Source organism: Ischnura elegans, chromosome 4 (genome assembly GCF_921293095.1).
Source record: "Ischnura elegans chromosome 4, ioIscEleg1.1, whole genome shotgun sequence".
Taxonomy (NCBI): Eukaryota; Metazoa; Arthropoda; class Insecta; order Odonata; family Coenagrionidae; genus Ischnura; species Ischnura elegans.
This window is the reverse complement of record NC_060249.1, coordinates 1746607-1760349: the sequence shown is the minus strand read 5'-3', so window position 1 is coordinate 1760349 and position 13743 is coordinate 1746607. Positions and strand designations below refer to the sequence as shown.

At 37.4% G+C, this 13743-nt stretch overlaps 1 protein-coding gene across 5 annotated transcripts in view; it reads right to left on the bottom strand.

The window, feature by feature from the left end:
* LOC124156986 (protein Aster-B-like) overlaps positions 1–13743 on the bottom strand; it is a 130356-nt gene extending 116613 nt beyond the window's left edge. For 2 of the 5 annotated variants that reach the window (XM_046531428.1, XM_046531430.1), the window contains exons 1-2: positions 13047–13738; positions 12786–12842 (exon numbers count right to left, since the gene is read on the bottom strand). In XM_046531428.1, coding sequence (XP_046387384.1) covers positions 12786–12842; positions 13047–13084 — 95 coding nt within the window. In that variant the 5' untranslated portion in view covers positions 13085–13738. Of the gene's footprint in view, positions 1–12785; positions 12843–13046 lie in introns of all 5 variants that reach the window. The other 3 variants (XM_046531433.1, XM_046531429.1, XM_046531432.1) reach the window with 3 other exon arrangements.

The following is a 13743-nucleotide window of genomic DNA, read 5'->3' as shown; positions in this document are numbered from 1 at the left end:
AAATAATACATCCAGGGGTTTCATTCAGATATAAAAGTGAAGAAAATTTTACCCGTTATTTCTACGCCTCAGACGTATACTTTAGAAGAAGCGTCAAGAAGGTAATTGAAGAATATAAATTAACACGAGAGGCGATGTATAATATTTTCTAAATTTTGGAACTACAATGGGGATTACATCTTCTCAGTATTTCAAATATGAATGATTGCAGGAGGTGCTGCAAGGCAAATCGCAGTTTCCTCAAGTAGTATCTAAAGAAAAAATTTCCAGTAAACGCGCACGCCCAGGTAAAAGATGCAGAGAACAAACAGGTTCATCTAAATGTGAAAAAATGGAATCTACCTCCGTAGTAGTCCCGAATTTCTGCGTGAAAAAAGTCGTGATGGGTCGATTCCAAAGTTTTATTGATTCCGATCCCGATTCTGAAATTTCGATTCCGATTCTACCGATACTGATTCCATCGATTCTGATGCCATAGGCTCCAAGAAAAATATCACTTAATTCCAGGCAATAAGAAAACCACTTTAAAAAATATTACTCTGTGCAAGAGTCAGTTGACAAAAGCATCTTTCATATCATCACTATGTAATTAAAATATAATAGCTAAATTTCAAAACAGAACATACCTGAAAAGTAGTGTTACATGATAGGTATTACTTTAGAATATTGGCACTCATAATATGTCGACCATATATACGTATCCAAACTACAAGGGAGAGCCCTGAGTACAGAAATTTTCATAGCTGTAATAAAGATTGCATTTGTAGTACGTATATGAATCATGTAATACTTGGCCCTTTCAAATTCTCAAGCAGAAAAACCAATTATTCTACATACTCAGCCAGCAGGTTTTGACGTCTCCATGTTACATTATTACTGCCTGCAGAAAATTGCCTTTTGCTACACACTTGTGTGACTGGGCAATACTTTCCTACCAAAATTGCAAGATTTCAGAGACTTTGGAATTTTTATTAAAAATTATATCAACGATTTTTTTGGATCTTGAATCTTCATGGAATTCAAGTGGACGAAGCGAACGAACTAAAGAACTAAACTTTAGTTATGTAGAGCCAAAAAAATTCTATACTTCTCACGTCATTTAATCAACCTTAAAATCTCTTCCTTTTTTTCAGTTCACGAAAGAAACTAAACGCTACAAATGAATATCACATCGGTCGGACGCAGTAATAAAGAAGGCTAAAAGAGCCTTGTGGTGTGAAAACTCCCCCTTCCGCGCGACTCACCTCGGCGAATGTGGAAAGGGAAAAAGGGTATCGGTTGTTGCCTTTCACGGAAACAGTTCATTTTTCTCTCTCTTAAGCATGCTGACTTAATCTCTTCAGTTTACTTCAATACCCGACGCATATTTCTTATGCGTGGGATGGATCCGAAAAATATCCAATCCTTAGTATTTTCACTCGAGTAATGCGCTAAATGATCTAGTCGATCTATACATAATCCTTTTTAACATCCTCAGTTTAGTGTTTGAAGTCAATGAAGACGATTATCCATGCTTTAATTGATGAATTTCAAGACTAATGTTTTAAAAAACTTGAAAAATCGGCCTCAGTAACCGAGCCTTAAGAGTTCCGCGGCGTGTAGCTGAGCCTTGACGCGCGATTGAAAAATCGCTCTTATTTCCTTCGTCACAAACTTTTTTTCCTAAGATTTCTAATTAGTAATCTTTAGAAATCTCTACTTTATATTGTGGATCAAATTTTCCGAGTTATATTTTTCGTAAACGAAAGATAATGTCTACTTTATGTCAAATTTCACGTGAAAAACGGGTCGGCCATTTTGCGTTGTATAACCAGACAGATGAGAGTCATTGAAAGTATAGGCAAAGCACCAGATCAAAGGAATATTGCGTTTTTTAATCCATAAAACTTATACCAACGCATTACCACTTGGATAAATTCAAAGATTTTTTGAGGAAAAACGATATCTCGCGTGGCATTGAAAAATTGGTCATGTTTGGGCCTCTGTATCTCACTAAAGGTTCGTATTTATGTAAAATGGCATATAAATCTATATCTGGTAATGATTTATGAGTATTTACGCTAAGTTTCAAGTCTCTATCCCCAAAAAGGTCATTTTGGACTTTATTCCAGCTTTTTCCGATTTCGGACCAGTGTGCGCCGGGTAGGAAGACGATCGGCCGCCGCGGCTGGCATAAAGGTATTCGGCGCCCATGTCGACAACAGGGTAGTTTCCTTCATCAAAGAAAACGATAGGCATTGATTGCGATTCGTTACCCACCATCAGTGTATTCATAATACACAAATTATTTGGTTTTTGAAATACAGGTTTAGACGAATGGCAAGGGTCAAATTTTATCCTCATTTGAAAAAGGCCAGATTGGCGCCCATGCGATTCCACTCCGCGTGACGTCACAGGGACCTAGTTTCTACACGAGAGGATAGGAGTTATACATCGTCTGAGGTTACCAATGCATGCATGAGGCACAGAGCTCAGGGAAACATGTCTTAATAATCACCTATTAAAACTGGCTAAGGTCAGAAAGTTTTCTTCGTTTGATAAGGTATTAATAAACCTTTTTTAAGCCAAGCGCTACCATTCAGCAAGGTACTCAGCTATCCGCTAGCATCCTGCGTCCTATCAGCGCTCAGAGACTCGATCAAGGTCACTTCACAAGGAGAGAGGGGGAACCAGAAATGCGTCGCACGGACTTTCCTACTCACGCGTCGCGTTTTTGCGCGCTTGAAAATTTTCACTTTTCATTTAATCGCGAAAAATAGATATCGTCATTTAAAAATCTAAAAGCGCGAAATACGTACTCCAGGAGTAATAATCTTTCGATTTAGGCAATAAAAAATAATAGGAAACCACCCTACTATAGTGTATTCGGCAAGCTGAAACAACCAGGCCAAGGCATTAGAATGACTTATCGGCTTTAAAAACTGCATTATTACATGAGTTTCATGATAGCGCTTCCTGTCGGCAGATTGCTGGACCTACTAGCCTCGAAAGCTCTGTAACCTTAACTACTCGACTCGACATTCGTAATGCTACTCGAAACGCTCGAGTCGAGTACCAACTACTCGATCGACTTGAATTTTCGAGTACTCGCACATCCCTGGAAGATATGTGTTTTGTTATTACGATTACGTGGCACGAAAATTCAAATGACTGTTGGAAACGCGGTCGTATATTTTGCTGTTTGAAGTACTACTGGAATCGGAATCGATTTTTCACCTTGGCAAGTACTCGTTTTCGATTCCGGTTCTTGGTCGAGAATCGAGGAATCGAACCGACCCATCACTAGAAAAAGTAATATAAACACGTATTACTCATTGTCAGTACGGAGGCCGTCACTTATTTCTCAGCGGAAAATTAATTGAATTAATTTTGAGCTACTCAATAATTATGCTGAGGAGATAAATAACCATACATTTACTCAGAGTAAGGCAGATTTTAAAAAAATAATTGGAATCTTAATGTTGTCGGGATATCATATATTACAGCGCACTAAGTTGTATTGGACAAGCCAAGAGGAGATGTATGTCGCATTGTGAGGCAATGTATGATGCGGATTCGGTTTGATGAATTGAAAAAATATCGACGCTCTCCGCTAATTCTCAACTACACAAATTAATGCATTTTTGAAAGTCTTTTCCCAACAAATGGTTCCATATTTCAGGTGGCACGCAGCTAAAATGTTCATTCGTGGGGAACAATTTAGAGTAGGTTATAGATTGTGGTGTCTGGCCTCATCAACAGGCTATCTCTATCAATTTTTTCCATATGGAGAGGCGGAACTTGAAAGTGATATTTCTAGGATCTCCTAAGTCCACTAGGAGAAAGGGTTGTTCTAAATTTGCTGAATTTTTGTAAGTGTACAAAATTTCATACCGCGTATTTTGATAATTTCTTCACCAGTTACAATCTGTTAGCAACTTTTAAGTGATAATAGGGTAGTTTCCTTCATCAAAGAAAACAAAAGGCATTGATGGCGATTCGTTACCCACCATTAGTGTATTCATAATACACAAATTATTTGGTTTTTGAAATACCGGTTTAGACGAATGGCAAGGGTCAAATTTTATCCTCATTTGAAAAAGGCCAGATTGGCGCCCATGCGATTCCACTCCACGTGACGTCACAGGGACCTAGTTTCTACACGAGAGGATAGGAGTTATGCATCGTCAGAGGCTACCAATGCATGCATGAGTCACAGAGCTCAGGGAAACATGTCTTAATAATCACCTATTAAAACTGGCTAAGGTCGGAAAGTTTTCTTCGCTTGATAAGGTATTAATAAACCTTTTTTAAGCCATGCGCTACCAGACAGGAAGGTACTCAGCTACCCGTTAGCATCCTGCGTCCTATCAGCGCTCAGAGCCTCGATCAAGGTCACCTACCAGGCGGGAGGGGGAACCAGAAATGCGTCGTACGGACTTTTTCCCTTCATTCCTACTTACGCGTCGCGTTTTCGCGCGCTTGAAATTTTTCACTTTTCATTTGATCGCGAAAAATAGATATCGTCATTTAAAAATCTAAAAGCGTGAAATACGTACTCCAGGAGTAATAATCTTTCGATTTAGGCAATAAAAAAATAATAGGAAACCACCCTATTGCTATTTTTCAACGGAAACAGTAAGAGAAAATCGAACGGAAAACTGCGCACTCATATCTTTGAGAGATTTGACAAAAAAACCTAATGGGGATTTCTATTACTAGTCTGACGGGTCTAAACATATTCTCTTAGTGAGATGGCATGATAACTCTGTCATCGCTGTTGCTTCAAATTACGGAAATATGGAACCCATAGTGAGGACAAAAAGGCACGGAGATTTCCGAAGAAAATCGAAATATCATCAACGATTACAATCAGGGATTGGGAGAGGTAGATTTACTCAATAATTATGTTGCATGTTACCGTATCCAGATTAACGGCAAAAAAACTCTATTCCGAAAAGGGATTGATAGTGCAATGGCGAATCTGTGGTGATTTTATGCCAACGTCACGGGCCAAGCAATTCCTTAGTTAGAATTTCGGTCCGAGATCATAAAATTTTACTGAGGCAAGAAATCGTTTCCAATACAACTGCTGATGACATTAGGCATAAAAATCGGTGCCCACATGCAGGACACCCTAGGAAAAATGGCATACCCCAGCATGCCCGTCAAGGGAGAATAATGCATTTCATCTGTAGGCATACTTATAATTCCCGGCGAAGAATTCGAGTGTGCAAATCAAAGATAAGTTATATTGTTAAAAGTGCTACGTTTAATTTCAAGCATAATATTATCGAACATTATATCAGAAAAGACGATGAAAAATAAAATATGCAACCTAAGTTTTGAAAAGTTCTTTTTTGTTTTTATTTACCGGAGTTTTCCCAGCGTTGCGTAAACGCAACATTATGCAAATCATATATTATGGTGAATATAATATTTTTTTTCTGAAAATTATTCTTAATTAGGCCAAAATAAACCGTAAAATACGAAATCACCGAAGGCAGTCAGGGGAATAATGGGTTAATTAATGATGTTAAGGTAGCACCAAGATTTTGTGAGAACTGCCTTGTCGCACACAGCACACTTAAATGGGCAAGTTGCAATGCATGACTCTGCAGCATCTTCTCATTCTTGGGGTTAAGGTATAGTGGTGGGGCGTTTGAGAGGGGAGGAGGGGCACGAGGGAGGTAATGGGTGAATGTATGGAAGAGAGTAGGAGAAAGGAAAGAGCTTGATATTTACATGGAATACTCCACCAGTGTTTTATGTACATAATAAAAAACTATTAGGTAATCCTTCTTACAGATTACTATTGAGGAATAAAATTTGAGATATGAGAATCCAGAAAGTTCATGGTGCTTCTTGGTGATAATTTGGCTAGCCTCTGGAAAAATTGATTCAATAAGAAGTGAACTCCCTTAAAAAGAAGTACTAGAGACTCGACAGAGAGTAGTAACAGAGGAGAGGTACATAAAAGATAAAGAAAGAGTGAGTTGGGCTTGAAGGAGGAGTTGGATGCCCATCACAGAGAGAGAGCGGAGACTCCTTAAATGTGACTCACGTGTTGCTCCGCTCTCTTTGTGGAATCATACGTTGGTGCTGATTAGCTCTAACAGTGTCGATTACTGATCCAAACTTTACCATTACTCCAAGATGATTGCCTGCTCACTCATTATGGCATTATTAACATCAATCGATACAGACTAAATATCATAGCTGACACTGAAGGCAGTTCACATTAGTGATACTGTGAAGGCATTGGCTACAACACCACCAAGAATAAAACCAGACTTCATCTCTGTTTTGCCCACACTTTACAAAATTGATAACTCATCTCTTTATGAGTAAGAGATACATGACTGGAACTTCCAAAATTAATGGCTAAAAGGTGCATATTTAGCAAGCAATAAAGTTTGTTTGCAATAAACCTTTTGTTACTGAGGAATGGGTTATCAAATTGGGTGCTTTGCTCAGATCTACTCATAAGCAGAGTCACAGATTTGTGCTGACTCACTTAACTTCTCCAGGCCCAGCATATCATGTGATGCACTCGTGATCACTTATTCATGGGAGTGAGTCCTCCTACTCACAATTCTCTTGCATAAGAAACGTCAAATATGAGAATTGGAAGGAGAAATGGAGAGGAAAGAGGAAGAAGAGAGTTTTTGCGAATGACCGAGTTCCATTTTATGCATATTTTTAAGCCGACATCTACATTTATATTATGCTTATAGTTGCAATAGAGATGTTGCTAAAATTAAGCCAGATGTGCAAACCCAGTTGCCTGCAAACATTCTCTTCTTTTATTCATCTGTCTTGAAATTTTCAAAAATAATCCATAGCAAAATACCTACGAAGGTAAACGATATACAATATGTACGTGCACTGCATATTCAATTCTATTGATACTTTATTTAAATTTTCGAATTACCAACCTAGCTTAAATACCAAAGCACACAACAGCATCGATCGAGATTGTGATTTTCCAGTGAGTCATGCCAATCAAAGTGTGCCAAGGTTTACTTTTTTTACAACAACTTCTTTAATTTTAGCAACTCTCATGGACCAATAAATATGCAGTCTCCAATGCTTTTTGTATCACTGAAATTGGTAGCTTCATTTTGACAATAAAGCTTCTCAAACTTGCACAAATTGTTAAAGGCAAAAGTACTACATAACTACATGAACTTGCGTTTATCAGAAATTACATTTGGAGTGCGCTTCTCTATGGAAGTAAGGAATGGACAAATACAGCAGCAGAGGAATCAAGGGTATAGGCCGAGGAAATGTGGTGCAACAGAAGAATGATGAGGATCAATTGGGCTGAATGAGTAATGAGGAGATCTTAAGAAGAGTAGGAGGGAAGAGAAGCCTCATGAAAACCTTAACAAGAAGACGGAACAACCCCATAGGCCACATCTTGAGACATAATAATGACAATCATCGAGGGACAAGTAGATGGTAAGAACAGAAAAGGAAGACCTCGAACAAAATGTATGGAATAGGTAAAGAAGGATGTGAAAGAGAAGAAATATGTAGCTGTGGAAAGATTAGATGATTGAATTGAGAGCTCCATCAAACCAACCTTAGAATTGTTACCCAGTGATGAAGGAATAATATGTTTCTCCAAAAGATTAGAAATGGACCAATATACTTACTTTTCATCAAAAATGCAAGTTTTGGGAACAAAAACTATGAGAAAATCAAGCAATGAAAGATAGACATTTTCTTTAGAAAAATTTTCTTTTGCAGAAATAGTGAAAGGTGGAGTTTAACCTCTTCCCTACGCAGGGCGTGATTTCACGACCTGAATTTTCTGATGCTAAAGAAGGAAGGCCGGCTTTTCACGGCTTGAATTTTTCTAAGCAAAAGGCCAAAGGCCGTGTTTTCACGGTTTCGCGGTCAAGCATGCCAAGTGGGTCCCAACCGCCATTGGGGTCCCTCGGCGCGAGAGGTGCGACCCTTTCCTATTGTCCGTGTGGGGATTACCTCGGCCCATCCCGGCTCTCAGTGTCCCACTCACTGAAGGTGCTCATGGTCACTTATTTGTTTATAAGGTGGAATAACTAAAAACGTAAATGAAACATTTTTTGAAAATCAATGCGAGTAATTACATTCTGTATGTTCTGCTGATTGGTTCCAAATTTTAAACGGAATTCTAGCGTTCATATTAGCGGAGTTGATCATCACCTAGAACAATTTTTGGAGACGCTAAGGTTAGATATTTAATTGTTATTTTTATAACTTACTAGCAAGTTTATAGGAGCGATATTGTAATGATTTACATATAAAAATATACGTTATTCTGTTAGCAACATTCTAAGTGTACATTTGCGGTGAAATTCGATAGAATATCCGCTTTAACTTCTATGAAAAAAAGCCCTCTTAATGTAATAAAGTTTGATTCTCTCAGTTCTTTGTTGTGAGCCAAAATTACAGCGGCTATTTTTAATAACCTGTTACACACCTTAGAATACAAAGGTATAATAAACGAATTTCGCTATAAATACTGATTAATGCATATCCTAAAAATTCGTAAATTTAAAGTACCAATAGGGAATGTTTTACGTAGACACATGTTGTGAGAAGCATTCCATACCATTGCAGGAATAAGAACTGCTCTACCCAGGTAATTACTCTCATATTTTAAGTACTCTCATTGGTGTAAGTATTCTCCTACAGAAGTATGCACGTGGAAGATGATAACCTCACTCTTCTCGGAAAAGCTCATTTGGCTATGATATAGTGCCGTTTTGCTGAAAACCCTAAAAATATCCGTAGAACTTCGTTTAAAAGTTCTACAGGCATTGCAAAATGAAAGGAATACATTGATGAACCTGAAAAAAAAACCTACATGGGGCGAAAAAGAAAATCTCAAACCCTTCGTAGAGCCAAAAGCAACTTCCCGCGAAGGAGCTCAGCGCGAAAAGGTTAAAGCACATGATCAAACTTAGAAATATGCAGTCAGTCTAATAATTTTTTTGTAGAATTGAAATTGGTAGCTTCATTTTGACAATGAAATCCCTCAAACTCATGCTAATTTTAATCGTAATACACTTTAACATTAATATTTTGACAGCAGTACGTCAAGGAAAGCAAGGCCAAAACCTAGAGCAATACTTTGCATGTACCGGCATTATTTATCAATATAACAGTGACTTTACACCAACATTTAAATAAGAAACTTTTACGCCAAATGTGAACATATAAAAATCAAAATATGCACGAAGAAGCCTGTCATAATGCTGAAACCTGATTTGAACAGGAAACTATCCAGAAAAATATAATGGTTAAACATTTTTGCCCAGAGCCCTGCCAAGGAAAATGCTTTCACAGATATAGGCACTTCAAGAAAATTCGAGGAATCAAGCGAGATGGAGTGGAATTGATTCATAATGAAACACTTACAAGTTGCAAGTAAGTGTTTCATTACTTCAAGAAAACTTTGACCCCTCTGTGTTAATGATGGCGTTAAATAGTGCAGGTACACCCATTGCCCAGGCTCAGCACACAACTCCGCGGGATGGCATCACCTTCCACTTCAACAAATTAGCAACCACTTTCACAGCATGAATAGGCAGCAAATCAACTGCATTGACAGTTTTATTTATACACAAATTTGTTGTACTGTTTTATTAGTTACTGTTAAAGTAAATATGACCACACATGAATAGAAAAAATATTAGAGAAAGATTACTTTAAAGCTAGAATAAAAAGACAATTTTTTTTATTACAGTAGTGAAACTGTACTTATAAGTACGATACCATTGAGTTATGTTCTATGATAGAACTCCAGCTAGTTTTAACTCAATAATTTTGATTAGAAATTGCAGGGGCTAAGCGTACACCAAGTTGGCATGGTTTTCTATGCATATTCATTTACATGCAAAGCCGTTGTTCATTAGAAAATTGCCATTGCTATTAATTTACCACACATTTATTGCACTGTACACATGGAAAACAAATTAAAGGGTCAAGTAAGTTCCTAGAGAGCAGGCCAAATCCCTCACTAATCTGGGTCGCACCACTATTAATTTACCACGTATTTCTTATTTATTTATGTAAGCTATATTGATGTATGGAAAACAAATTAAAAGGTTGGGTACGTTCCTAAAGTGGGTCGTGATGGGTATGGCATTCCATCATTAATTGCTTGGGGCACTACCCATTCCCTCCATGAGATATAGGTCTGACATTCATTATTGTGAGTAAGAATATCGGTATTGCCTATAGCTCAAAATAGGCCCAAAAGTATGAATAAACGGAATACAATTTTAAGTGCATTAATACCATGACTTAAGCTCAAACAGCCTAGTTTGGAAATGGAATATATTTCCCAAACAATGGATTGCATAAATGAGGAATAGTGCCCTTTGATCACTCAAAGCAGAATTGCAGTTTAATAAAATGATTCAGTTGATAGAAGAGAAAGATTTGAAGGGAAAAAACACCCCTAATGGTTCAGCCATTCATACTTTCGCTCCTGTAAAATATGAAAATGCAAAAATTGCAGCACAGTTCTCATGAGCTGGTTATACATTAAGAGTTCTGATTCACTAACCCCTTCAGGGAGAATCTTTCACTTAGGGAGGGAATCCATCACAAGAATATCTAAAAAGCAAAGAATCCCTCACGAGAGGGCCCTTCACAGAGCCAAGGAGTAGCCTTAGAAGAAAGAGGTGGCCCATGGGTCATTCCATGTCAGTTCATCCAGGCATGACACCCACCGACTCAGATTTTGATGAAACTTGCCAATTTTCATCCTTCCATGTAGGAATGAAACAGTGTAAAATATTTCTTGGCTATCTCTAATAGTTTTTTTTTTCACGACCATTTGAAGTTTGGGTGAAACTGCAGTTTTTCAATGAATGCAGTCTCCAGAGGCACTTGCACCTCCAGAGGGAAATACATAATTTGTCTCAGCCACAGTTTTCATCCGATTCTTATGAAAATTTGCAGGTTTACTATAGAAGTCATGAGGATTCCAAAAACATAATTGAAAAATATCCTAAGGAATATTGGAAATTCTCTAAACTCATATGTTTCATAAGATTTTAGAAAATTTTGCGTCAAAAACATGTTTCTATAAAACATCAAATTTTGACCTGAAGTGAATCAAGCTAAATTATTTTTTCTAACATTCCTTAAGGTATGACCCACCAACTGTAAAAATAAAATTCATGGCTTTTTGCTTGCTTTGTTGTTAAAAAAAATTTTATGCAAAAAAAATCCCTTTTCACGACTCTGGTAGTCAGTGTTGGGTCCTCCTTCAAGTGTGATGAAATGCTTGTGTTAACTGTTTTCTATATCTAAGCAAATATTTACAACATGAATCTAGTATATGATATGTGTGTTCAAAAATTAAAACATTTTTTATGTGCAGGTTGTGTTACTCCCGATAAGAAAAATATATTTTTGAAATAGAATATTTTAAGGAATTCATAGCACTTACCCATCATTGCTGGGGAAAACTCGATCGTTGCTTTATAAAACATCAAAATACAGGATACATGTCTATACAAGTTAACTTTCTCCATTTTGTATTGACAAAAAACTTCACAAATGTGTTTTACCTCATTAATGTTGTTCTACTTTGAACAAAAAAGTTTTCAAAGTACTGGATAAAGATTTCCTTCCAGAGCATGATTCAGAAGTTCTGGATAAAGCGAGTGATATGGATGTGCTAGTTGGGTTACTAAAAGAAGAACTGGTGACAGCAGGCAGTCAGTGAGAGATAATTCAGCTACTAACACTAGCTCCGACTTCGTGGAGTAGGAAAAAAGTAGCCACCGAAATTAATGTTAGTGAATATAAAATTCTGCATGCTAGGGAATTCTTAAGAATGAAAGGCATCATAGCCATACCAGATCCAAGGAGAGGCAAAAACATAGAACAAACTGCAATGGACTTAGTTCAGTCATTTTACCAAAATTACGAGTATTCACGCCTTATGCTAGGAATGAAAGATACGGCGAGTGTGTCCAAAAATGTCCACATGGAATGGACTGACATGGAATGACCCCCTTAACTTATCATCAACATCATGCAAATGGGTTAAGGCCGTCAGTTTTTCGCTAGGAATAACTAAGGGAATCAGGCAACAGATCAGAAAGTGGAAAAAATATTGGTCTCCTTATTTTTCAATCTGTTTCAAATTGAAAACTTTTAATAATTGTGAAAGAGCCCATCACGCTTAAGCAATTACATAGCAACTTCTACCTTGACTAAATACATCATAAAATATCCTTTGCCGGGTGTAAAACCCAATAAATTCTAAAACTATTAATTTATCTGAAGTATTTCGAAACTTAGATCGAGAGAAGCTGTTATGTCAACCATGGACTGAGCTAGAGATCGCAATACAATGATAAATAAAATTTTAAAAATTACTTGTGAAATGATCCGCTGGTCAGCCTTGGCCTATGATTCGAGACTAGGTTTTCACCTTAATTCAGACCATGCGTATTTGTTTGGGAGCCTAGAAAAGCGCACGCATGAATTGGGACTACTAGACAACATTCTTGCATTACATTCATTCCAACACAAAAGCTTCTAAGACAAAATGGCACGATGAAAAGGCTAGTTATTAATTTTTTTCGACGCATAAGTTTGGAACAAGCGAGCAGTACCATGACCAAGGTACGCGTAAGTAAGAATACAACAACTGCCATGACACCCGAATAACCGAGTACAATGTTAGTTAAGCAATGGCTGGAAAAGGTGAGTCATTACCACTTGCCTGTTAGTTTACTCCAACAAAAGTATATAACCAATTTAATGAATTGAATAAGGAAAACATTTACCTTTCCTCCGACGAATCCTGCGAAGGAATGGGATCGGGACTTTCATGTTCCACACTACTTGCAAAATAAAAAGTATTTAAGTCACTTGAGATGTAATTGTATTCAGGTTGACCCAAAAACTAAGTGGAATAAAATTATAAGCACTAATAAATGAAAATAAGAACAACGCCTTCATCGCTAAACAAAACAATCATAAGTAGCCCAACCGTCATTGTAAGGGAGGCAGAAAAGTTCAGCGGGGCAGTGAATTATAAAACTTACATTAATGTGGCAGGCGAACTGGAATCACTGGTGCTCATATTATTATGGTGTAGTCTCCTAAGGTTGCACTTGCAGGCGGACGAATTGAACAATAGCTAATCTTGTCATAAAAAAATGGAACGACTGCGCTGATACCAACTAATGTAGGTTCTCGCAGTCATCAAAACCAAACAAATAGATAAAATGAGGTTTAGTTTTATGCGAACGCCATGTTAAGTAATGCCGAAGGACTTGAGAAAGGTTTAGCGAGCTTATCTCTATCTGCGTCACACAATGCCATTTTCCCTAATTACTAGTGACGAAATTTCGACTCATCATTAACCGTAATAAGACACAATCGAATCTCTAATCTTGCATTATCCACCGAATATTCCCTTCACACACAAGACTACCCACAGATCCTCTTCCAGAACAGCTGAAGGAAGTAATTAATTTTTTGAATACACTCGTTCGCTCCTCCTCTGTTGCGGGTACATAATGTGGGCAGTGGAGAAAATTACTCGGAATTTATTTTCTAGCAATAACGACTTAAAACATTGTTAAAATTACTTTAAGATTTATTTAACACGATATTATTTTCCTTTAAGACATTTACGTACGATTCCAGCATTGTTCCGAATGCGAACAGCTGTAATTTCATTTCTACTTACTACCGTAGAAACCTGAAAGCGCTAGTGATGTTATCAGAAAATTTTGG